Source organism: Trachymyrmex cornetzi, unplaced genomic scaffold (genome assembly GCF_001594075.2).
Source record: "Trachymyrmex cornetzi isolate Tcor2-1 unplaced genomic scaffold, Tcor1.1 scaffold345, whole genome shotgun sequence".
NCBI classification, from domain to species: Eukaryota; Metazoa; Arthropoda; class Insecta; order Hymenoptera; family Formicidae; genus Trachymyrmex; species Trachymyrmex cornetzi.
In genome coordinates, this window is record NW_017298164.1 from 769,366 (window position 1) to 793,302 (window position 23,937).

General features: G+C 34.7%; 1 protein-coding gene across 1 annotated transcript in view; it reads right to left on the reverse strand.

Annotated features, from left to right (window-relative positions):
* The window catches only part of Fas1 (fasciclin 1 Fas1 domain-containing), an 87,879-nt gene extending 63,942 nt beyond the window's left edge, over positions 1–23,937 (reverse strand). The window contains exons 1-3 of the mRNA XM_018510553.1: positions 23,701–23,937; positions 6,635–6,765; positions 5,702–5,798 (exon numbers count right to left, since the gene is read on the reverse strand). Of these exons, the coding sequence (XP_018366055.1) occupies positions 5,702–5,798; positions 6,635–6,765; positions 23,701–23,937 (465 nt within the window). The remainder of the gene's footprint in view (positions 1–5,701; positions 5,799–6,634; positions 6,766–23,700) is intronic.

Genomic DNA, 23,937 nt, shown 5'->3' on the forward strand with positions numbered 1-23,937 from the left:
TATATATATATATATATATAAATGCATTTTGTTCATATACAACTTTTTGTTGGTACAACACATACTTTTTCCACTGTACGAGCCGTTCTGTAACTTTCATGACATAATTCGATACGAAGTAAATACGCGTTTCCAATAAAAATCCATTCAAAAGAAATCTATCCACACCGAGATGCGCCGATCACGTAACTGAATTTCATTAATCGCCGGTCAGTTCGCGTCGAGGATCACACCAGTATAGTGTGTCCTCGTATTGCGATCGCTTCGCGATTTTTGCGGCTTTTTCGGATGAATTTCGCGTACAGAGACGAGAGTCAAAGTGGTGAATCTGGCGACGAGCAATCATGTAGGTATATCAATCTGCTCGACCGCGATCAACGCGACTCTCGGTATTCGTAACGAGTTGCCATCGGATCGAGTTGCTATCGGCTCACGTTGCCATCGGCTCGACTGTTTTTCCAGGCCGTTGGAGTGATCCAATCTTTTACTCGCATTTCGAGATACCCACTTGCAGCGAATGCCATCTGCGAGTGCCATCCACGAGGAGAATCGAGGAGAATCACTAGGGACACCACGAAGAGAACAAATTGAAGAATCGTCGTAACGAAACGATTGGGACCAAAGATATATAGAATGAACTGCATCATCCGTATCAAATATGGTCAACGACAATGAGAGAGAGGGAGCGTGAAGAAGACCACTTCCTCTCATTCTCTCTCCCATTACATCGTTGAATAGAAAGAGATAAGATTGGCTATCTTCACATCCTTTCTCATTCATTTTTGTCGATCAGTTTGACACACGGATGGCGCAGTCCATTCTATGTGTCTTTGATTGGGACAAGTAAACTCGCTTCTCCGTAATGTTGCACTGTTTTTTTCCAGTTCTGAACTTTGAAGTAACTTTCGAATTCGCGACGGAACATTCTTAGATCGCACGGCGTTCGCCGAAGACAAGCTGCTTGCTTGCGTTTGTTTGTGCTTGGACTCGATGGTCAGTGATCTAGTTTTCACCGAAGCATCAATTTATACCTAATCGGCGTATAATCAAAATTTAAGTTAAGGACTCGATGAGAATGCGTTTGCACTGAGAAAAAAATATAGTCGATTTTAATAAATATTTAGTTCAATACTGCCGATTAAACATTTACTTACCATAAATAAATATTTGTTCAGTAAAAAGAATGATTGTTCAATCAAATTAATGTTTCTTGTATCAAATAAATATGTCTTTATATTTGATAAATATTTAGTTGGCAGTATTCAACTAAATATTTATTAAAATTGACTATATTTTTTCTCAGTATGGTTGCGCTCATTTCACTCCAGTTTCGAGCGACAAAGTTAATACTTTCAACAGAAATAGCATATCGCACCGAAATGAAATTGAATTGAGGACTTTCGTGGAACCTAGACTAGTGATGCATGATGATGTGTCTGATGATTATCTATCAACGACGCATCACATCGCGGAAAGTCATGTCAATCTAGCGTTTAGTCGCGTGAATCAATTGTACTAAAAAATCGGACGAGCAAACTGGCCGCGAGGATCTTTCGCAGAAAGAAGCCGTGTACGAGTACGTGCGTTATCGCGAGTGTCGGTAATAAACGAATCCATGAGTGACACTAATGTCGGATAATCTTTTCTCGCCGTTGCTGTCGGGAGTGAAGTCAGGATCTTTCGATGGGTAGATTAATCCAGATTAATCGACCGAAGTCGTTCGATCACGATCGGGTGCAATTTCGAAAAAAAATAATCATTCGCGAGTATGTTGGATATAAGTGTAAATGAAAAGTGCATCATGAATTACGGAGCAATACCAATAACGTAGAGGAATCGGAAGAGACAGAGAGACAATTGTTTTTCGGCCGTCGCGTCGATGGCGATAAATCCTAAGCTTTAATTTCGGCATCAATTTTTTTTTAAGATCTTCCGTCGTAAGTAAGTACAATGCAAAATTATCTCTATTATAAAATCTATCCTATACAATTGTCAATGATGTTGAGTCCTAAGCTTTAATTTCTGCGTTGTTAGTCTCAAGATTTTCGTACAATGCAAATTGCTTATTATAAAGCTCATTCTATAATTAATTGCGTAAATATATACATATAATTATAAGTAGTTGTAATCGTAAGAATTGACCAATCACAATCAAATATGGGGAGAATATTCTACTGGTTGGGCTATAAAAAATTGATTAATCATAGTCAATTGTCCTCCTCACATTCGATTGTGAAATGGTCGATTTCTTAGCATAAGGCTTAAAGTTTAAATTTTACACCTTAAAATCTCATCGTAGACGTCGCTTTACGCAATTGTAGAACGAACTTAAGACTGTGGTCTAATTCACGCTTACAACTCATGAGCATCGATTGTCCTTGTTTTTAATAAACAACAAAAATAACAATATTCTAAGAGCATTGCAAGCGTGAATCGCAACCTAAGAATGACGTGAATAAATGGAGAAGATAATAATTAAGTAGATAATAATAAAATTGGAAATAAGACCGTTTATGTTAGAAACATTACTTTAAATACGAAGCGCCACTACGGTCTGAATGTTAAGATGTTGAACTATTATATATATTCATTTAAATGAATTAATTTCAGAAATTATAATTGCGTGCCGATATGGCTGTCGGACTTTCAACGCAATCAATCTGAAATAATAATAATACCCCCACATTTCCCAAATTTAAACTTAAAAAACCGAACGTAATAAACTTAAGTAGATAAAGATAAAGATAATAGACAAGTAAATTAAAAAAAAAACGGATAAATTTTAAACTACTAACTTAGAATTGTCAAGAGAAAGTTCGACGCAATAGACATTTTTCGAGATTCCTGTCTAGTCAACACAAACTAAAAAGTACAAAATTAAAAGTAACATAATATCAATCAATATTATATAATTTTGCACTCGATAATATAAATGTAATATAATACATGATATTACATAACAGTTACATTGTTAAACGTAAAATTATATTATTGATGTTATTTTAAATTTAGTTAACGTCCACTGGTCTCGTCTGTATGTAAAAATCCACGAAAACTCGTTGTTCTTGTAATTTCTACAAAACACGTACAGTAATTGTGTGCACATTAATTGCTCTTTTATCATTTTACATCAATTTTTACGTAACCCGCCTGTAAAGGACAATGCCGCGCTCGGTACAGTGTTTCTTCGACGTTAAAATAGATTTGCACACAATGTCGGAATGTCGCGTTTGTAATCCGACGTTTGAAACGTCTAAATGCCACGCGTACGTATCCGTACGGAATAATTTACATCCGCTGGTAAAACGTCATCCCGTGTAACGCCGCTGCAACACGGTGTTCCGTGCGCGGAACATTCCGAACGAGCGCGTAAATTTTGCGATATCTAGGGCCGTGCTATCGCCATGCGATGTCACGCAATAATCATTTCTTTTCAACGTTGCGAACGTTGAGAAAATTCCTTTTAATTCAAAAGGTTTCCTCGTATTTAAAAATTTAAAAGAATAACGCATTAATATTACATTAAATAAATTCTGAATTTAACAAATCCTTTAAATAATGTCTATTCCCACCAATGTAGATTAACTTTAATCTCGGTTTAACTTACTTTTTATCTTGTTCTAAGAATTAGAAAAAATAAAGAGTAAGTTAAGTCGAGAGTAAAGTTTAATTTACATTAGTGGATTGAAAAAAAAACCCCTCTCTGGTAATAATTACCAAATGTTGAATGAAATAATTTCAGTCAAATATTTGGTTAATATAACTAAAAATAATTTTATACCGAGCAAAATTTTTGATTGGAAATCAACGAATCAATAGATTCTGATATCATATCAATCAAAATTCTAGTCGAGATAACTAGACGTTCAATTATGGTGACCGGAGTTCTGATTGATATGATCAGAGTCCACTGGCTCATTTTCAATCAGAAATTTTTCTCAGTGTACTTTTTTAAATATTTAGTCAGTATTATTAAATACATAATAATATAATCGATCATTTAATAACAATTACTATATTTAGAAAAGTTAAATTATTTTTTATTACATTAAGGAGTTATTCCACTTTGAAACTTTCAAAAAAAAATCGGAAAAATTTTTTTTATTTAAATCGATAGTTTAGGATCTTAAGAATATAAAATTTTTTATCCGAAAGTAAAATTTCCAATATTAATGAAAATACAGTTGATTATATCAAGCGGTGCACAGTAATGCTGTACCTCCACGCCGCTGTTAAACTGTTCCATTTATGAATAGTTCCGTCATTATTTGATGTTATACATAGTTACATATCTGTACTGTAGATGACATTGACACACAATTTTAATATAGATTATACCGGGTTCGGTCAGAAATCAGTGCCTCCATGTACTTAAAATACGATGAAAAGAGATTATTACTGAAACTTTAACGTTTTTCTCAGAATGATATTTTAAAAAATGGTGGACACTAGAACTACCACAAAATTAATCCAAATGCTTTGAAATTTGGTTCAGTCATTGTCAATTGAATTATATAAAGAAATACCTGTGATTTTTGCGACCTTGTAATACTTTTTTGTTATCCATATTTTTATGTCAAATTTTTATGTAAAAATTGAATTTTTTTTTTACGCGTGCACCATTTCCACATTTTTCAATATGTTTTAATTCTGTCAAGTATTTCTCTAGCAAATTTAATATAGATCAAAAATAACTTTTTAATTTTAAAAATAATTTTGAATTTTAAAATTTGGCTACAGTGTACCTTGGACCTGTTCTGCTGTCGCGGATGCTTTCATCACATGCAGGCTTCCAAAAAACGTGCTACAACGCCATCATTTTGTTTTTTAAAATTTAACGACAAAGGAGCATGAAACCACTGACAGGTTGTTTTTTGTGATATTTAATATATTACAAAGATTCAGATTTAATTTAAATGTTTCGGTTCTACACAGTTCGATACATTTTGTTGCTTCATCAACCACGTATTATGGTCTCACGAACAAGATGAAAGAGAGCGTGATTTTTAATTAAAATGTATGACTGCGAATTTTATTGTTTAAATTTATGCAACTAATGCGGGATTATTTATATTTTTACTGAAGATGGCCAGATATTAGCCGAACCGTCTAAATTAAATTTGAATTTTTGTAATATATTAAATATTACAAAAAACAACCTATGCAAAGTAGTTGTATATGCTCGTTTGTCGTTAAATTTTATTATTAAAAACCACTTTCTTATTAATTATATTGTTTTTTAAAATTATAATTTTTATACATTTTGTACATCAAAATACAAGTAACAAATAGATAAAGATTTTTTGTATCATATATAATTTTTTAATAATCACCTCTCAAAGTAAGGTATAATTTTGAGGCCTCTAGGGTAGAATAACCCCTTAACCAAATATTTGATTGAAATTATTTTACTTTACATTCAATAGCTATTATCAAACTTTTTCCAGATGGATTATAAAGAGGAATTAAATTCTTTCTTTATGTCACTTCCTAAATAAGTCTCGAGTTATCAGGTTTTTATCTGACATAAATTGCATGTAGATTTTATGAACATATTTCTCGATTGCTTTATTTAACTTTGAACGAAATGCAACGAATGCGGTTGTCTTCGAATTTTTTAAAGGGAAATCGGTTGCGACGAGACATATTAAAATCATCCCCCTCGGATGATCAATTCGCGAAGGTCGCTAAAGCCGCTTACCTTGAAACCCTCGTCAACGGGAATGAAGAAAGTAAAACGACCTTCAGCCTTGTAGATAAGTTCCTTCTTCTCGATGACGATCTGCTGTCGGAAGGTACTAGAAAGAAAAAAAAGGGTTAATTACGAAGGTAGTGTACGAGACGCGGCGACGTTAATAAGACAAACGAGAAAAGTTCGTGCATTTATTTACGTTTGCGCCAAGTTTTTATATTTATATTTAAATTAGAAGGACTGCGTTTTAATTGATGGGTCGACGTAATAATACTTTAAAATTGTCTGTAGAACCGTTCGAGAGGATAAAAACAATCAATATAAGATAATTAAATCAGTATGAGGCCATGCATATTTTATAATACATTGGCTTTGTTCAACAGAGAAAATTATTTTGCAACTGCTGTGAAATTCTTTAATATAATTGGTTTATTCAGATTTAATGAGGAACTAGGAAAAGACTTAATATCTCTCATATTAAAGAATTTTACAACATGTACAAAGTTGCTTTATCTGCTGAACTGTCATCATCGACGTACAGAAATATATTAATTTATAAAATGTAGTTTAATCACATCGTGATAACCAAACGCGCGTCTGTTGTAGAATAAGAAATATTTTTTAAAGCGATTTCCTTATAGAGAAGAATTCTTGAAATTCTCGAAAATTGAAGGATTTAACAATAACTATCTAAAGATCTAAGAATACAAAGATATCGTTTAAAAAGTAACATTTCAAGAGCGCGATATACGCGTAAAAGCAGATTATCGTTCCAAGATTCGAGGGCGTGAAAAGCTTTCTTCTCTTCTTTTTCCGAGCGCAATAAATGTCCTCGTTACTCTTTTATATCTGCCGCCAGACACTCTTACTACCGAAAACGATCGCCGTGTAAATAGCGAATCTCTCGAACTCCGGCATTGATTTACTGAACAGTCTACTTACCGTACGCGATGGTCGCCCAAATTGAGATTCTCGCTCTGGTTCAGAAATTGAAAAGCGTTTGGGTTGTAGACCGGTGATTCCATTGAGTTGGATCGCACAGGCTCCAACACTTCGTTTATGATGTGCAAGACCTGAAGTCAAAGAAAGATTGTTTGATTGTTATTAAAGAATGTTATCAGTTCGAAATTAATATTAAAATAATTTATAGCCATATCAGGCAGAAATAATGATAAAGAAATTCGTATTGAAAGAAATGAACGGAGAAGGATTTCGAGGAGGTATCATAAGACTGTGTTTAGCAAAGATTTTCTAGAGAAATTACGTAATTGGCAAGTGTAGGGATGTTGAACCAAGCAACCCCGGGATTAAGGTTTAGAGTCCCTAATTCTGACTTGCAAGGACCAAGTTAATCTCGCCAAGTTCGAACGGATCCATGAATCCAGTTGTGGCGGAGAAGATGAAGTGAGACAAACCGACGTCAAGCTCGTGACGCGAACTTGGCGGGAACGTGAAACACGAAGAGAGACACGAAGATAAACCTCGCAAGTCTGAAGTAGAGGAAGCGGAAGCGCCGAATAAACGCGGAGCTAGAGAGAGAGAGAGAGAGAGGGGGGGAGGGAGAGAGAGAGAGAGAGAGAGAGAGAGAGAGAGAGAGAGAGAGAGAGAGAGATCGCAAGTATTTATCCTGTGGCGACGAACGTCGGCTATATCGGATCTGTCAGAAGCAACTGACGCTGCGCTTTAATAGCAAACATGAAGGAGAGAAAAACATATTTATTCGCGTGTGTCTAGATAATACACTATGAAATTCTCCTCGACAAAAGACAGGTTTCTTTTTAAAAATAATATTTCGAAATAACGTTTCTTCAGTTTTACTTGACACAAATTCGATTGCACATCCGGCTAGAAACTTTCATAGGGAAGATCATGTATGTAATCTATATTGTAAATTTTAAACTCTCTGGAATTGACGTGGATTTATTGGACTTTATACTCAATTAAATCTCTTTGTCAAAAATGTCAAACGATCAGTATCAGTGCGCTCCTCGCCCTGATAAAATAAACGGTAAGGTTCATGAAACGGCGATAATCCGCAAACCCTTTGATACCTTTGAAGAAAAAACCCGTGAAAGCCTCAAAAGTATTATCAAAAGTATTGTCAAATAATTACATTTTCTTCATGTTACACCTGAAAAAATTTGAATTATTCTTATTAAAATATACTTAATATTCATCCGTTTTTATACGAGTTATAACTTCAGTTTATTAAAATTAATTAATGCCTTAATTAGTTCTTTTAATTTACTGGAACTATTTTTAATTTTATTCAGAACCTCTAGAACTCTTCAAAGTGCATTCAGCACTGTAAGAAAGTTATTTTTTTATTCAAGATGAGTTGCTAACTTTACAGAGATTTTTAACTAACATAAATTAAATAGAGATCTTATACTCAGCATCAGTAACTGTTACAGATTTTGACGTCAGCTTCGAAGGGTTAAGTATAGAAAATATATTATACGAGATCTGCTGCCGAAGAAAGAAAGAGAATAGGTTTCTTTTACAGACTCTTTTCTCTCTCTTTGTCTATTACGTACATGCTATTTCACGAAAAAGTCACTGGAAAGTGATAAGATGTAGAAACTGTTACCCCTTTGCACGTCCCCATCGGGAACAAGCACCATCATTTACTATCCTGAAAAGGAAAAAGTTCACGACTAAAACGTTGCCGCTGCTATTTATTCGCTCTCACCCGCGATCGTCCTGACTCCCTTATCTCGCGAGGGATATCCTGTTCCTATAGCTGTTTGCTCGGTTGTTTGGCTTGCTCTGTCAGGAAAGAAAAAGAGAATGGAAGAGGAATAAGGGCGTTGAGAAAACATAAGTGTCAAAGTTGCAATGCCCTGAGAGATTTTGCCTGTATATATACATAATATTGAGATATAGTTTTCCAGCGCTCTGTATTGATAGAAACATCCCCCCCCCCTCTCTCTCTCTCTTACTAGAATTTTATTTAATATCCGTAAACTTAATCTTTTAGCTGTTGGTTTGCTACAACATATATCTTAAATAATATAATTAAATTCAAGACACACCTTAAGAGAAAAGGGACGGGGAAGTGAGAAGAAGAGAGGGAAGCGAAGAAACTAATTGAAACGCTGAGAAACTGTATTAATAAGCGACGATGATAATGGAACTAAGTTAACATAATAATTCATCAGAAACTATTTTCTCTGTACTACTTCCGTACCTACTGTTGAATTATTACAACGGTCATTCGATATATAGTATCACAGACAAATTATACTTTGAAATTATATATAAAAAGTATCTTCTATATATAAAATTCCATATTTAAAATGTTTGAAGATTTAAAAAACACGCAGATTTGATAGGAGCGTTCATGGAGTAGATAATTAAATATCCGCACGATCCATCGTGGCTGCGCCGACAGTTTTAATACGAAACATCCATCACAATGTCTAAAGATGAAGGGGAGGGGGAAAAAAAGAAGAGCCGTACGGTCGTACGAAAAGTTGGCGCCTATGAGCTCTCTAAGGGGAGGGGGAGGGGAGGGGGGAGGAAGTGCGGGTAACGTGGAAGATCATATGATAAGAGGAGCAAAAGGAAGACAACGAAGGAGCGTGTCCCATTTATCCAGCGTAGTCGCAGAAAAAGACAACGACGACGACGGGGGAGGTGGAGTATGGCGGTTGGCTAGAAATGAATCGTTTTACTCACCGAGAATGAGAGAGGAAAGCGAAGTTTGTGTGTTCCTTACGGGATAAGACGGGCCGAGCTAGGACGCCCATTTATCTTGCTCGCGGTCGCGAGTCGTCGAGGGAGAAGAGGTAGGAAGAGATCGAACGTTCGCCAGCGCAGGACGAATCCTTAATTTTTCGCGCGGTTACCTACTCTACGCGTCTGATTTTTTCGCGTAACAGCTGAACGTCAAGAAGACATTAGAAGTCGCAGAGTACATGAGCTCCTTTAAACTTTAACTGAAACCCGAGAAATCATTACAGTCTAACCAAAAAATATGGGTGCGGATTTCATTTAACATCTAGGTGTTAAATATAATTCTTACCATGTTGTAAACATCAACATAAGGTGATTTTATATCAAAAGTTTGAAATTATATTGGGTCGTTGGAAATTATATTGGGAAAAAATTTCTTCGTATTTTTTAATTCAAAATTGTATATATCTTTATCAAAAATGAACGTAATTTAAATTTAAAATAAGGGTTTTAAAACTTGAAATCTCTACTTTCGAAAAGTTATTATATTTTTTGAGTTTTTGTGAGTTTGGTAATTTTTACATTTAAAAAACTGCGACCTGAAAAAGATGAAAAATTTTCTTTTCACTTTAGGGGTCTCTTACGTGCCCCAAAAAAAATTTACGAAAATGTTCTACTATCTATCGTAAAAGCTTGAAGCTTTCCCTACAAAATCATTTTTTTTTAATGTTCCTATGACTTTTTGTTCCTGAGTTATTCACGAGTTAAGTAAAGGAGCATTCTGACTTTGATTGCTCTCATAACTCCGATAAAAATCATCATACCGCAATTTAAAAAACAGATTCTTAAAGCTAAAACTTTGCTCTAGCGAATGATATAATTGTAACGAAAATTTCGTAACAAATGAAAAACTTTTGCAAAAAAATTTTTTTAAATACGAAGAAACTTTTTCCCCGACCATTATATGGAAAAGTTTTGTTGAAATACCTAAAAATCTAGATACAGATTTGAAAATAATGTTGGCTCATAAAAATAATTACGTAGGACGCTCAAACTGATTGGTTGCTAGAATGTCAAAACTTTTGAAGTTTTGCTTGTATCATGCTTGAAATATCTGAATAATTATTATTTTGATGGCCCAACAAAATTATTTTCGTATCTAAATTATTAGATACTTCAGCAAAATTGTTTCTTCACTGAACCGAAACTGTACTAGAGTTACTAGAAATACTTAGAAATACTAGAATTACTAGAATTACTAGAAATACTAAAAATATTGGAATTACTAAAATTATTAGAAATACTAAAAATACCAGAAAACTGCAGTATAAATGAATCCAGTTATTGTATCAATGAATTAACATTAAATTAATCGGACATTAAGTTGGAAATTGATTAAAGATCATTCATTGGACCAAAAATGACCGAAATTTTTTCCAATGCTCCATGTAATATTAAATTTACACCCACGGTGTTAAATCAACATCATATTGGTGAGAATATAAATTTAACATCGTACAATATTAAATCCACACATATATTTTTTAGGGTATAAGATTTCTGCGATCGCTACAGAATACTGTATCGATCCCCACTAAGTTCCCGTTCGATCATATTAATTTCGCCCGTGCTTCTTTGTTACTGTCTAATTTCGCGCGAGTGGGAAGTACACCGACCCACCAGTCGGCCTACCGCGGAGTATCGTAAAGTTAACGCTAATTAAACTTTACCGATAGTTGCATCGAGCCACTCGCGACCTCTCTCCGAGCGAACTCCTTCTTAATCAGCCCGGCTACCCATATTCGCGGTTGAGGATGGTACACGCGGGTACGAGTTATCATCTCGATACACAGCAGCCTGCGCTCGTTTATTTCTCTTGGGCGCCCCACCGCGAGATAATCACGATCTGTGCACATGTTAACGATGAATTATCGTATGCAATTACTTTTACGATAAACTCGCGTGGATATGGTTTTCGAAGCGGAGATTAAAATCGATTTGATCCCGATGTATTTCACTGAAAAATTATTGCCGGGATTTATCAGAGTACGTTATATCGATCATAGTTTAATTATCTTTCTATTACAATCGTTTGCTGTGCACGGTTATTTTTAATCGTACTGGATCCATTTTCCGAGTCGTTACGCTTAAAATATCTGGCGCGTGTCACATTTTTCGGGAAAAGTCCTTTAATGAAGTACTTAACATTTTGCGTAAATTTAGGAAATAATGGACCACGTTTCCAGTTAAAACCTTCCTGCTTTTCAATTAGTGCGACACTAAAAGGCGTAAGGGGGGGAACGAGAAGAACAGTGGAGCGTTTAAGTTTGCAGTTGACGTACGTTAATAATTTTATACGCGCGGCGAGTCGCGACTATTAAATAATCAAACGCATTCTTTCCACATGAATATTCAAGCTAAGAAGAGAGAAAACGCGAGGGTAATTCCATGCAAAGCGGAAAATTCCAAATTATGTAGCTCCGTGCGACGGCGAGTCATCGCCGGTATAGAAATCGCGCTAATTTTCATCCACCTGCTGCCGGTTTCTTGAGAGAAACTGCCGTACTTTTCCATCGTTCAATTATCATCAAAACGTATGAAAAAAAAAAAATGTATAATAAGGAGAAGAATCACGACTGCTTTTCGACTTGCAAATGTTATTCTTAATGGAAATTAGTACAGACGGCTGATGTCCACTTATAAATTGCGACGGGCACAAATCTGTGAATCGAAATTGAATTATTAATCTTTAAAACATGAGATCTCCCGCTTGCGATCGAATTCTGGTTGGGAATTCGTTAATGCACGGCGACGAGTCAATGGATGATCGAGCGGAGAAATTGCGAACGGAAATTGGATTATCTCCTTTAAGGTCACTCCGAGATTCATTGAATCCAGCAAGAGAGAAGGGAGAGAAAAGAGAGATGGACATACAGTTGGCTCTCATACGAAGTGGCGCGATTTTTGTGTTACATCCCTTCTCCAACAACTTTTATTTTCTTACCTCTTCTCCTTCTCTTTATTCTCCACGATGAATGACCTTTTCTTCTATCCTTTTCTCTATGTCTTTGCGGTACTTTGTTTTTCTTATTTTCAGTGAAATTCCATTGGCTGTGTCTATCTTAAATGTATTTTTAACAGGTACTGATTTTACTTTTATTTTTAACGATGGATACAGGTGGTTGCCCTTATTTTCGAATTTATCTTGCTTTAATAAAATACTTAAGGATAATTGGATTAAAATTATATATATGCAGATGCAAATTTTCTCATCAATTTTAAAAGATATTGATTTTACGGTTATATTTATTTAGCCTTTCGCCAATCACTTAATTCATATCATTCTTCGTTCATTATTCCAGATAAATAATTCTTTCACTTCAAACTCTATCACAGATAGAATTTCTCGCCTAAAACATGCTTTATCCGAGTTTTATCGCCTTCAAGGTTACTTCCGGTTATTTTAATACGTTTTTTATGCTCTCACTATTGGTTTACGAGCATGTCTTCTCCTCTCGGCGGCAACATGAACTTCCCAACTAAGCTACTAGCATCTTTATTTCCCGCAAAGTCTGATACGAAACACGCCCCACCATCCGCGAAAAACTTCATCCCTTACTTGCAACTATTCCACCAAGCGCGCTCGCGGTGGCTGATTTTCAATTCTCCCCTTCGCGGACAAACTGCTTGCATCACTGACTCCTTGGTGCACTCAACCCTCGGCATCTCCTATCCCTCTCTCTCTTCCTTCCTTTCTCTCTCTCTCTCTCTCTCTCTCTCTCTCTCTCTCTCTCTCTCTCTCTCTTGCCGCCACCGTTCCCGTCATTCCACCCCGGTATTTTTCCCCTCCATTAACCGTAACTCTTTAGGCGATCCTGCTGGCGTCGGTGTAGTTATTCGGACTGGAATTTCTTTAGATTGTTAGAAAACAGGAGCGAGGCGCTGGCTCAAGGGGGTGGCTGCGTTCCAGGGACGTATAATGAGATCAAAACCCACACCGTCTTTTGAGATTAAAAACACCGTCTCTCTCTCTTCCCTCTCTTTCGCTTTTCCATCCCTCGCGCAATGCGGTTCGCCCTTTTCTCTTTGCAGCACGACAAACTTCGCTAAAATTTTGACGTTCTCCACAGCAATTTGCAAATTTTGTATTTTATTAGATTGCGAACGCGGATTATAGAATAAGCTCAGGAATGAAATGGGGCGAAACAATTTTTACAGTTTCCTATTTAGGAGAGAGGATTCGGTAACAAGATTTATGCGGAGACTGCGGACTGATTTCTGTACTTACAAGAAACTGAATAGAATACCATTTGATCGACAGGAAGTAATATATATTGTATCTTCCGGAGACAGAGGGGACGACAACAAATCTGCGAATATATTCCCAAATTGGATCGGAACCTCTCGAATTCTCTCGTTCTTACGAGCAGGCTGACGTAATAAAACCGGCCATAACTTCGGGGATGAAGAGTCTCCTCCTTCTCACGTTCTCCCCTTTTATCTCGACTTCCTGTGCGTCCGTCAGGAAATCGAATCTCGGGAGAGGATTTCTTAAGACATCATAAAATCCATATCTTCGGAAAAATTGTACGATAAAGCAATTCCGAAAAAGAGGCACGCCAGTCAAACTTCCACGAATATCTCCCTATAAACTGAATTTCCGAGTACTGAAATGTATCGGGAACGATAATGATTGTTGAAAAATCGATTAGATCGAGCGCTTTAAAAACGAATCACTTGTTTAGTGAACTGGATCAAAGAATGCAGGCCACGTTTTCGTCAATAAAACATTAATTCGATGCATAAAAGATAAGGCGGAATTAACTGTAAGTTATTTATGGCGGACTTAAAATACGCATCGGCCCGAACTATATTTCTAATCCGGTGTATCGTAAATACAGTGTCCATAATCATAAAGTGCCGGAACAGACAGTTACGAGAGAGCCATTCGTTGAATTGCAACGCGATCGGCGTTGCAACGTATCGACGTAGAAGGCCGTAGAACGTTTGCGTAAAATTCGCGAGGAGAATACTTATGTGCCATGACAACAGTGTCAAATTTGTTAAGTTTAAATATAATGAGGCAATCGACATGTAGGGGAGATTGACACTCGTTGGCATAAGAAGTAAATTGGCATTGCGTTCAGTTTATGTATTTATGATAAAGGAAACAATAGAAAAGTTACTGCAAAATATTTCTTTTACAACATAGGTACTTCTCTCCAAGTTTCATTTAAATCAAACAAGTATTACAATAGAAAAAGAAAAAAAGTCTGATTCAAGAGCAGGAAAGTAAAGTTTTGAGCATTTTATCATTTCGTACACTGAGAAAAAAAGTTGCTGTTTCAAAAAAATATTAGTTAATTTAATTAAATGTAGCGGTCACGGGCTGTCAAGCAAATATTTGTTAATTCAACAAAATGTTTGTTAATTCAAACAAATAACATGTTTTAAATTACAAGATTTTGTTAATCTAAATATATAAATATTTGAAATAAATACTCATTACGAACTAAACGCATTTAGTCAAGTTAATAACTTTTTTTTCTCAGTGTATTAATGCCCTTCGGCTTGAGAAACAAATCTAAGCGATGTAATATTAGCTAAAAGAAAAGTGTTAGTATACAATACGTTATTTTGAATAACAATGGTAATTTGTTATAATAAAATGATCAAAATTAGACGTGTGCAAGGATGGGATACGTTGGCATATCATAAGAAAAGTTAACTCGTTGTAATGCACGTGTGAACATTCAATTACAATTAAATTCTGACAAAACGCTTTATATTTAATATTTTTATATTAAAATAAGAAATATTTTTCTATATTAGAATTAAAATAATTTACACTTGTTTTTCTGTAACATTTTGCTATCTAATTATTACAAAATAACTTTGGAAGATACAACTTATACTAAGAAGTACATCCTATCTTAATATCTACTGTCTAATTTTTATTTCTATCACTTTAACTACGTTCACTTTTCTTACGTTTTTGTTAATTTAATATAAAGTTTACCATAGAGGCAATTTATACTGTGATGTATGTATCAATTTACCCCACATATAACAAGTTAACAACAATGTAGCATGTCCGTATTTCATTTATTGCTAAGAAATTATACAGTGTATGGAATCATTACTGATATGAAAATGTAGAGAAAGGTTTTCTCTATTATGTTAATATATTTTAATCATAATAATTAATTGTCTAAAAAAATCTAATGCCAAAAACGAAATCGTGAAAACTGTGCCAACGAGACCCCGTCGTCTCCCCTATTATAGATAGATGGATGCGCTAGATCTTATAAGTTAGCGAAACAAAGTGAGCAGAATCAATTGTAATTAATATTTTTATTTGTTGCTAAAAAGTTGCCAAAGAAAAAATTCGCCGCATCAATTTTTATAAAAAATGATGTTCCGCTAAAGGAAAAGATTAAGTTAGCGGAATAATATAATATTCCTATATTAAAATTGGCGTGTCACGTTTTTTGAAGCCTCTTTTCAAAGGGGTGTTGGAGTACTCCGATTTCGATGTGGTTTCGTATTCGGGGATTTTAGGGGTCGCTCGTTCTGAAATCGTGATAAAAATTTCGAAATTCAAAATGGCTGAACCAATATGACGGACGGAAATGTTACGAAAATCCTAAAGGTTCTCCGATTTCGGTGAAAATTGGTATCATGAGGTTTTTGGGGTTGCTCGTTTCGAATTCGGGTTTAAAATTTGGAAATTCAAAATGGCTGATCCAATATGGCGGATAGAAATGTTATGGAAATTCTAAAGATTTTTCGATTATGGTGTAATTTGTTTTTAGAGAGTTCTTGGGGGGTTTTTAATATTGGGGGGCTAGCGCGAAGTTGGCTCCCCAAAATTTAAATTTCGTATGACTTTTGAACTAAGAGTGAGCAAACGAAAATTCCGATGGAGCACTCGTGACACTTCATAAATCAAAGAATTGTTTTGCACAGTCAGTGTATTTAATTTTGCAGTTTTAAACGACTTAGGGGTGAATATGACTGTTCGCTCCAAGAGAGAAGTGCCTTAAGGGTTGCAGCGCAACCATCAAAAATACCTGGAAATAGTGGCGCATAAATAGCGCATAAATCCTCTGTATTTAATTTTCCAAATCGGTTGTTTTTAACAGGAGGAGGGGATGACTGACCTACTCAGCACACCAAAAAAAATTCTTTGTGGGGGACTGAGTAGGCAGTCAGCTCCGCGCCCGTTACAAACAACCGATGTGGAAAATTAAATACACAGGATTTATGCGCTATTTATGCGCTACTATTTCCAGGCATTTTTGGTTTTTGCTGCAACACTTAAGGCACTTCTCTCTTGGAGCGAACAGTCATATTCACTCCTAAGTCGTTTAAAATTACAAAATTAAATACACTGACTGTGCAATTCTTTTATTTATGAAGTGACACTAGTGCTCCATCGGAATTTTCGTTTGCTAACCCTTAGTTCAAAAGTTATGCGAAATTTAAACTTTGGAGGTAAACTTCGGGCTAGCACTCAAACATTAAAAAATCGAATATTTTTTGGTTGCATTCGTTTCCTCATCGTTTGCTCATGAATGCTCCGTCGGAATTTTCGTTTGATCACCATTATTTAAAAAGTTATGCAAAATTTAGATTTTTGGGGCCAATTTTGCGCTAGGACCCCAACATTAAAAAATCGAATATTTTTTGGTTTCATTCGTTTGCTCATCGTTTGCTCACGAATGCTCCGTCGGAATTTTCGTTTGCTCACCCTTAGTTCAAAAGTTATACGAAATTTAAATTTTGGGGGGCCAACTTCAAGCTAGCCCCCCAATATTAAAAAATGGAATATTTTTTTGCATTCATTTGCTCATCGTTTGCTCACGATTGCTACGTCGGAATTTTCGTTTACTCACCCTTAGTTCAAAAGTTATACGAAATTTAAATTTTGGGGGGCCAACTTCAACTAGCCCTTCAATATTACAAAATGGAATATTTTTATTTTGCATTCGTTTGCTCATCGTTTGCTTACGATTGCTCCGTCGAAGTTTTTGTTTGCTCACCCTTAGTTCAAAAGTTACAAGAAATATAATATATTAAAAAAGCGAATATTTTTTTCTGCATTCCTTTGTTCATCGTTTGCTCACGTATGCTCGTATTCAAACGGAATGAGCGCAAAATTTATTTTTTTGCGGATATAGGTAACGCATAAATAGTGCATTATTCCATAATTTTTTCCTTAACATTTGGTTAAGTGTGGGAGCCAGCTAGCCAGACGTGACTTAGGGGTGAATATGACTGTTCGCTCCAAGAGAGAAGTGCCTTAAATGTTGCAGCGCAAAAACCAAAAATGCCTGGAAATAGTACCGCATAAATAGCGCATAAATCTTTTGTATTTAATTTTCCAAATCGGTTGTTTTTAACGTGTGAGAGGGGCTCTGACTGACTGCCTACTCAGCACCCCAGACAAAAATTTTTTTTTAGCTCAACGGAATGAAGGTAATAATGTTTTTTTGCGGATATGGGTAGTGCATAAATAGCGCATTATTCCAGCATTTTTTCATTTAAGTTTCATTAAGTTTGGGTGCATCTAACATTTGCCTAGCTGGTCCCCTGGTATATGATAAATGAATTGCCAGGGAACTAAAACAACTGAGCTTAAGTAAAAGAATACGAGAGATACTTAAAAAGAGAAGATAATTAGAGCTTTCAGTAATACTACAATGATTCGAAGCTCCAATAACGAAGATCGTGTGACAAGAGGGGAGTTTTTAGTCAGTAGGCGGTCTGTTCGGAGTTTCATGGAAAACACGAACTGAACGAATCCAACACACCCGGTGAGCTCGGGCGCCAGGTGTCTTCCTCTGGTCAGGTTAATGTTCAAATGAAACGTCACCTGGCAGAAGGTGTACGAAAATTTTCACCTCTAACGTAAAACAAAAAAAGGAAGCAACATGTACCATGGTAATATTAGCGTTCGATAATAAATAATTGTATTATAAAATTATTTATGGTATTTAACTAAAGAATTCCATCCGCCATATTAATTCAACCACTTTAAATTTTCAAACCGCCATAACGATTCGATCATTTTTCTTATTCAAACATTTTGAATCCAGATTTGTAATATATTTCATAATGTCTAAAAAGGAGAGTATATCGGAGGAACGCGCGCGTAGCGCGCGCAGAGGATGTGCTAGTACATCTACAAAAACGAAATGTAATATTCAACAATAAGTAGTAATTTGTAGCTGTCGAAATATCCAAGTTTCGAATTTGTTGCAAAATAAATGTAAATAATAACGAAAAACCTTTCAGCGTTCAATTTCAAGCGAAATAACATCGAATTTTTTAATTGTATTTTATTCTTGAACCGCCTGCATACTGAGAGACTTTTCGGTGTTATTTGCACGTATTTTGCAAGCAACAAATTCTTAACCCGTATATTTCATGAGCAACAAATTCAAAAAATATCTCTGCACCAAATTTAAGCGAACAACACATTTTTTACTGCGGTATTTTACTTTTGTATCACTTGCACGTTAAAAGATTTTTCATTATTATTTTCATTTATTTCGTAGGTAACAGATTTAAATCTTGGATATTTCTATACAAATTAGCAACAAGTTCCTACGTTATTTTTAAGCAGAAGGTCGTTCTATGTATATTGTTTCGCTTCCTTTAGCGGAACATTATCTTTTAAAAAAACTTGCAGAGCAACAGACTTTTCTTCAATAACTTTTTAGTGACAAATGAGCAACAAATAAAAATATTAATTTGAATTGATTCTGCTCACTTTGTTCCATTAACTTATAAAGGTGGATTCTAAACGCGGTCAATAATAATGATCAATAATACTGAATCAGTAATATATTAATAATATGCATCAACATTTTCAGTATTTTTACAATCTTATACGATCAGTATTGTTAATAATATGTTTCACTTTAGTTTTACATACATTATCTATTGTACTGTGACATATTGTGACATGGATCCTATAATAAAGCGATACTGATACTCGATAATTAAAATCCAGATTGTCGTCAATTCTACATCAATCCATCAATATTAACCGCACACGATTAGTATAATATTGTCACTATTTGTTAAAACTGACAAATATTGACTGTATAAAGTCACCTTAAAACGCTCAGTTATTAGTACTGCTCGAGTTGTATCAATATACAGGGTGGCATTAAATCAACATCCATCCTGAGCAGGTAGAGTGGACTAAACCGAGTCGAAAAGTCCTGTACCATTTTGCAATATTTGCAATAGTTAACGAGATATTAATTTTAAAAAATAGCTAAATATTAGTTTTCAATAATTTTTTACTCAAATATTATCAAATTTACAGAAAAATATTAAGAGATAAAAATTATTTATTTTCTTCTCATAAAGCTCTGAGAATATTTTCAAAATTTTTTCGAAATTTTTTTTAGTACCGTATTTTCTCATGTTGATAAAAATAAGAAAATGCACTACTAAAAAGTTGATAGAAAATTCTAAAAAAATTCTTAGAGTTCTATGAGAAGAAAATAAATGATTTTTGTCTCTTGCAGTTTTTCTGTAAAGTTGACAGTATTTGAGTAAAAAATTATTGAAGATCAATATTTAGCGATTTTTAACTATTGCGAAAATTGCAAAATAGTAGAGGACTTTTCGACTCAGTTTAGTCCGCTTTACCTGCTTAGGATGAGTAGTGCGGTAATTTAATGCCACCCTGTATGTAATTCGAAAATAAAATTTCAACAATTATCAATTTTAATAGACTTTAAATAGAACTTAACTAGACTTTAATATACTTTAATAGACTTAAATACAAGATCACGAAACTTGGAAAAAAAGTGTCACGCCAATAATTTATCGCATTTCCAGCAACTTTTCTCGTTAATTTTAGCAAAATTAAAAAATTAAAAATGATGCAACATACTCAGATCGAAGTACGAACGCATTCCAGTCACTATCATACCAAAAATTTCGACGTGTATCATGCCGGTATCGAATAATTCTTCGCGACAAACCTCGGTAAAAAACGCATCACGATAAAGGGGATGAGATTTCGACGGAATATTTTTCTGTAAAACTCGAAACTCCTTGCTTCGATCTGAGACACGACGGATAATGGAATACGTATATCTATCGGGTATACGAATGGGGACAATGCGCATAAATCTATTCTCAAGTTGATAGATATGCAACACGCTCGTGGGAGCGAGCGCCAACTGAAAACGGATCGCTGACCCGTTCTATTGTCGAGACATTTCCTATTATAGTCATATATACGCTGAAAAGGAGTTTGCAACACTTTTATGTCTCCACTGGTCTACAGTTCTACAGGATAAAAATATACATGATTTCTCTATAAAATTAGGTATTGATGTAAGTCCGATATAAGTCACAAGCTTTAGAAAAGCATATTGAATCTTTGCAGCGAAGTGAATCTTTGGATAATAGTAGTATCTTTGAATAAAAGTAATATAATAAAGAAATAAATTATTTACAAAATTAAGTATTAATATTATATATATATATATATACATATATACATGTATATATATACGTATACGTATATGTATAATAGCAATTCTGAAAATAAAAGGTTTAAAATGATTAGGTACACTGAAAGAAAAGATTGTCTGCTGCAGCAAATTAGATGATAAAGTATGGCATAGCATTTTTAATTGGCTATAACAGCTAATTTTTGGTTGCAGCAGTCAACTTTTGGTTGCGTTAGCCTATCCGCAATATCAGTACAGGATTTTGATAGGCTAACGCAATCAAAAATTGGTTGCTACAACTAATTAAAAATGATTTGCCATAATCAATCTTTTCTTTCCTTATAGGAAAATTCTTTATCAAAAATTTTTTTATTATAAATTTATATAATTTTTTTCTCTTTATTTTCCTCCTATTTCTTTTCGCTTTCTCTTTTTATAATTTCTTTTTATAATCTCTTCTCGGTTTATAATTTGAGATCTTACTTCTATCTAAATGCTGTAATTATTTAATATATTGCGGCTATATATATTATATATTGACTGTGATTATTTTACTTTCGTCTAACTATACGTACGTATCAAACACGCATTATTGAATCATCGTGCAATTAATAATTACGGATGATTAATGTAAGTTATTGCAACGTATCGTCGCCATCCGGCGGCTAATTGACGCACTCGCAATTATTAATGATAATATTACAATCAATCATTATCACTAATTTTCGTGGAATGTACAACATGGAATATATAGTTTTTACGTCAAATTGGCTGCACACAATAATTCAGCTCCTCCTCATCACAGTTATCCTTGTTATCATGATATTTGCATGTAATAAATACATTAACGAAGTAATTTTAGCTATATTAAATGTAAATTAAATCTGATATGATACATTATAATTATCTGTGCTACCAAATTGAACTAAACATATGTTTTCGCAATTCTCTCTTATTCTCTGAAAATAACAATAAATTGTAGAAACGCTAAATTTTTCCCTTGTAATTTAATGCATACACGATTTTTCATAAAGATAGAGAAAGAATGGTAGTTTCTGTCTTAGTTTGAACTCATATCTATTAAAAAATGGGGGGAAAGACGCGATTTATAGACCGATATTTTCATACGCTGGTAACGAGCAGGAAGTAGCCGAGGCAATGGAACTTGCGGGTTAAGTGGATGAGAAAAGTTTCCCTAATATTACCGAGAGGCAAGAGAGAGATTGATCTGCAGGAGAGCTCGTCGAAGGGATTAGTCGTAGCCCGACTAGTCCCGTGCGATTTTCATCAGGTGATGGTACTTTAACTATAGATTAAAGGATTCGTCTGGTAACCTGAAATGAGATCCGCCTTCCCTACGAGACCGAAAACCCAAATCAGCCAGCAGATACGATGAAAAGGGGGATACATCATTGGCGACGAATTTACGGGTATTTGAAAAAGACTCCAGTCTGATAGAGTCTCTATGAACCTTTAACGAATTTACTCGGCTGCATTTGCGCAAAATACTACACGGTACACTGAATCGGGTCGAATTGCGTTGGTTATCCTTTCAAGGAATGGATTTATGCGAAATTTTAAGCAATCTGTGCATCGTATAACATGCCAATTTTGAATTTCAAAATTCATTCCAAAAGGAAATTATCAAAGTTGGTCGGAAAAGTCCAGTGAGTGGAAAATAAAACCATGATAAATTCTAATTTTTATTTCATGATTTTATCCAATGGAATAAATTAGTAAAAACTATTAAAAACGAATATGTAATATTAAGATATATATTCACATAACTTTATGCAAAAAGAAATATTTTTGCTTTAATTAGTAAATAAAAACAATTTAATAGTTTAAAGAAAAATAAAATTAATAGTGACGAATCAATAGTAATAAAACCTTATAATAATAAAATATCTTTTTATTATTTTATTTCAAATTAATATTTTAAAACAAAAACATTGGAAATATAAATGTTACTAAATGTTATATTAATTTTTAACAAGAAAAATAGTAACAGAATTACAAATGTTTATTAATATAGATTGGAGCTGCCTGTAAATTAGAATATCGATAAAAAGATTTACTATTTACTTTATCGTTTTTAATAAAACAGATCAATTTTTATCGGTTTTAATTTAGCACATGCGAAATTTTACCAACTTTGGCAATTATCCTTTACTAAATAAATTCTTATTTTGATTGCCGTTCTCGTTCGATGTTCAATTAAAAGACAGGAGGCACGAGCTCGTCCGTAATTCTCAAATAACTTACAGTTCGACGCGTTGATTATTATAAATCGAACGTTAACACACCGGGTTTAATTTGCAAGGAGTTGTGAGACCGTTAGACGTTCCATCGATAACCGAGCTGATGACTCTCGCGAGAGAGTGCGAATGCCAGGAAGCGCCATTCGACATTATCGAGGCCCGCGATATCCATCAGCCTAATGGTCTCGCAGCTAAGGTGAGCGTGTAAAGCTCATTAAAAGCTCGTTAGAAAGCCGCCACCGGCATACCGGGACGGTCGGGAAATCGGTCAGAAAAGTGGAAATCGAACGCGAGAGGAATAAAAACGATTGAGATAAACTCACGATTTACTGAATTTATCGCGAGAAATGCGCGAATGTATACAGCAGCTGTATTTTTTTGTGTAACAGCAACGGTTGTTGCTTCCTAATCTATACATATACAAGATCATTAGAGAGCTTAATGTAACGTCCACCTTCTTATTTATTTTGCCGTACAACGTTATTTAAATTTCATTAAAAATAATAGATCCAGGTATTTTGAAGTTCACTAACGTTTACAAGTACTAAAATATAAACGCGTGGCAATATCGAACAATATTTACCTGAGTCATGGTGTCGCCGTTAACTTTCAATTTCGACTGGAAATTGCTCTGCTCCAAGAGGATCATTGCGTTGTTAATGTAAACGTCCACACCGTATCTGCCTGGTCTCCTGGTGATCCACAAGGGTGGGTTGCCCTCCAACTCGGAAGATATTGAATCCCTCAGCTCCTCGATTGTCAAAGGCCGGTTCGCTAAAATCAACAAAGACGATATCTTGTTAGTATTTTGTAGCTTCAT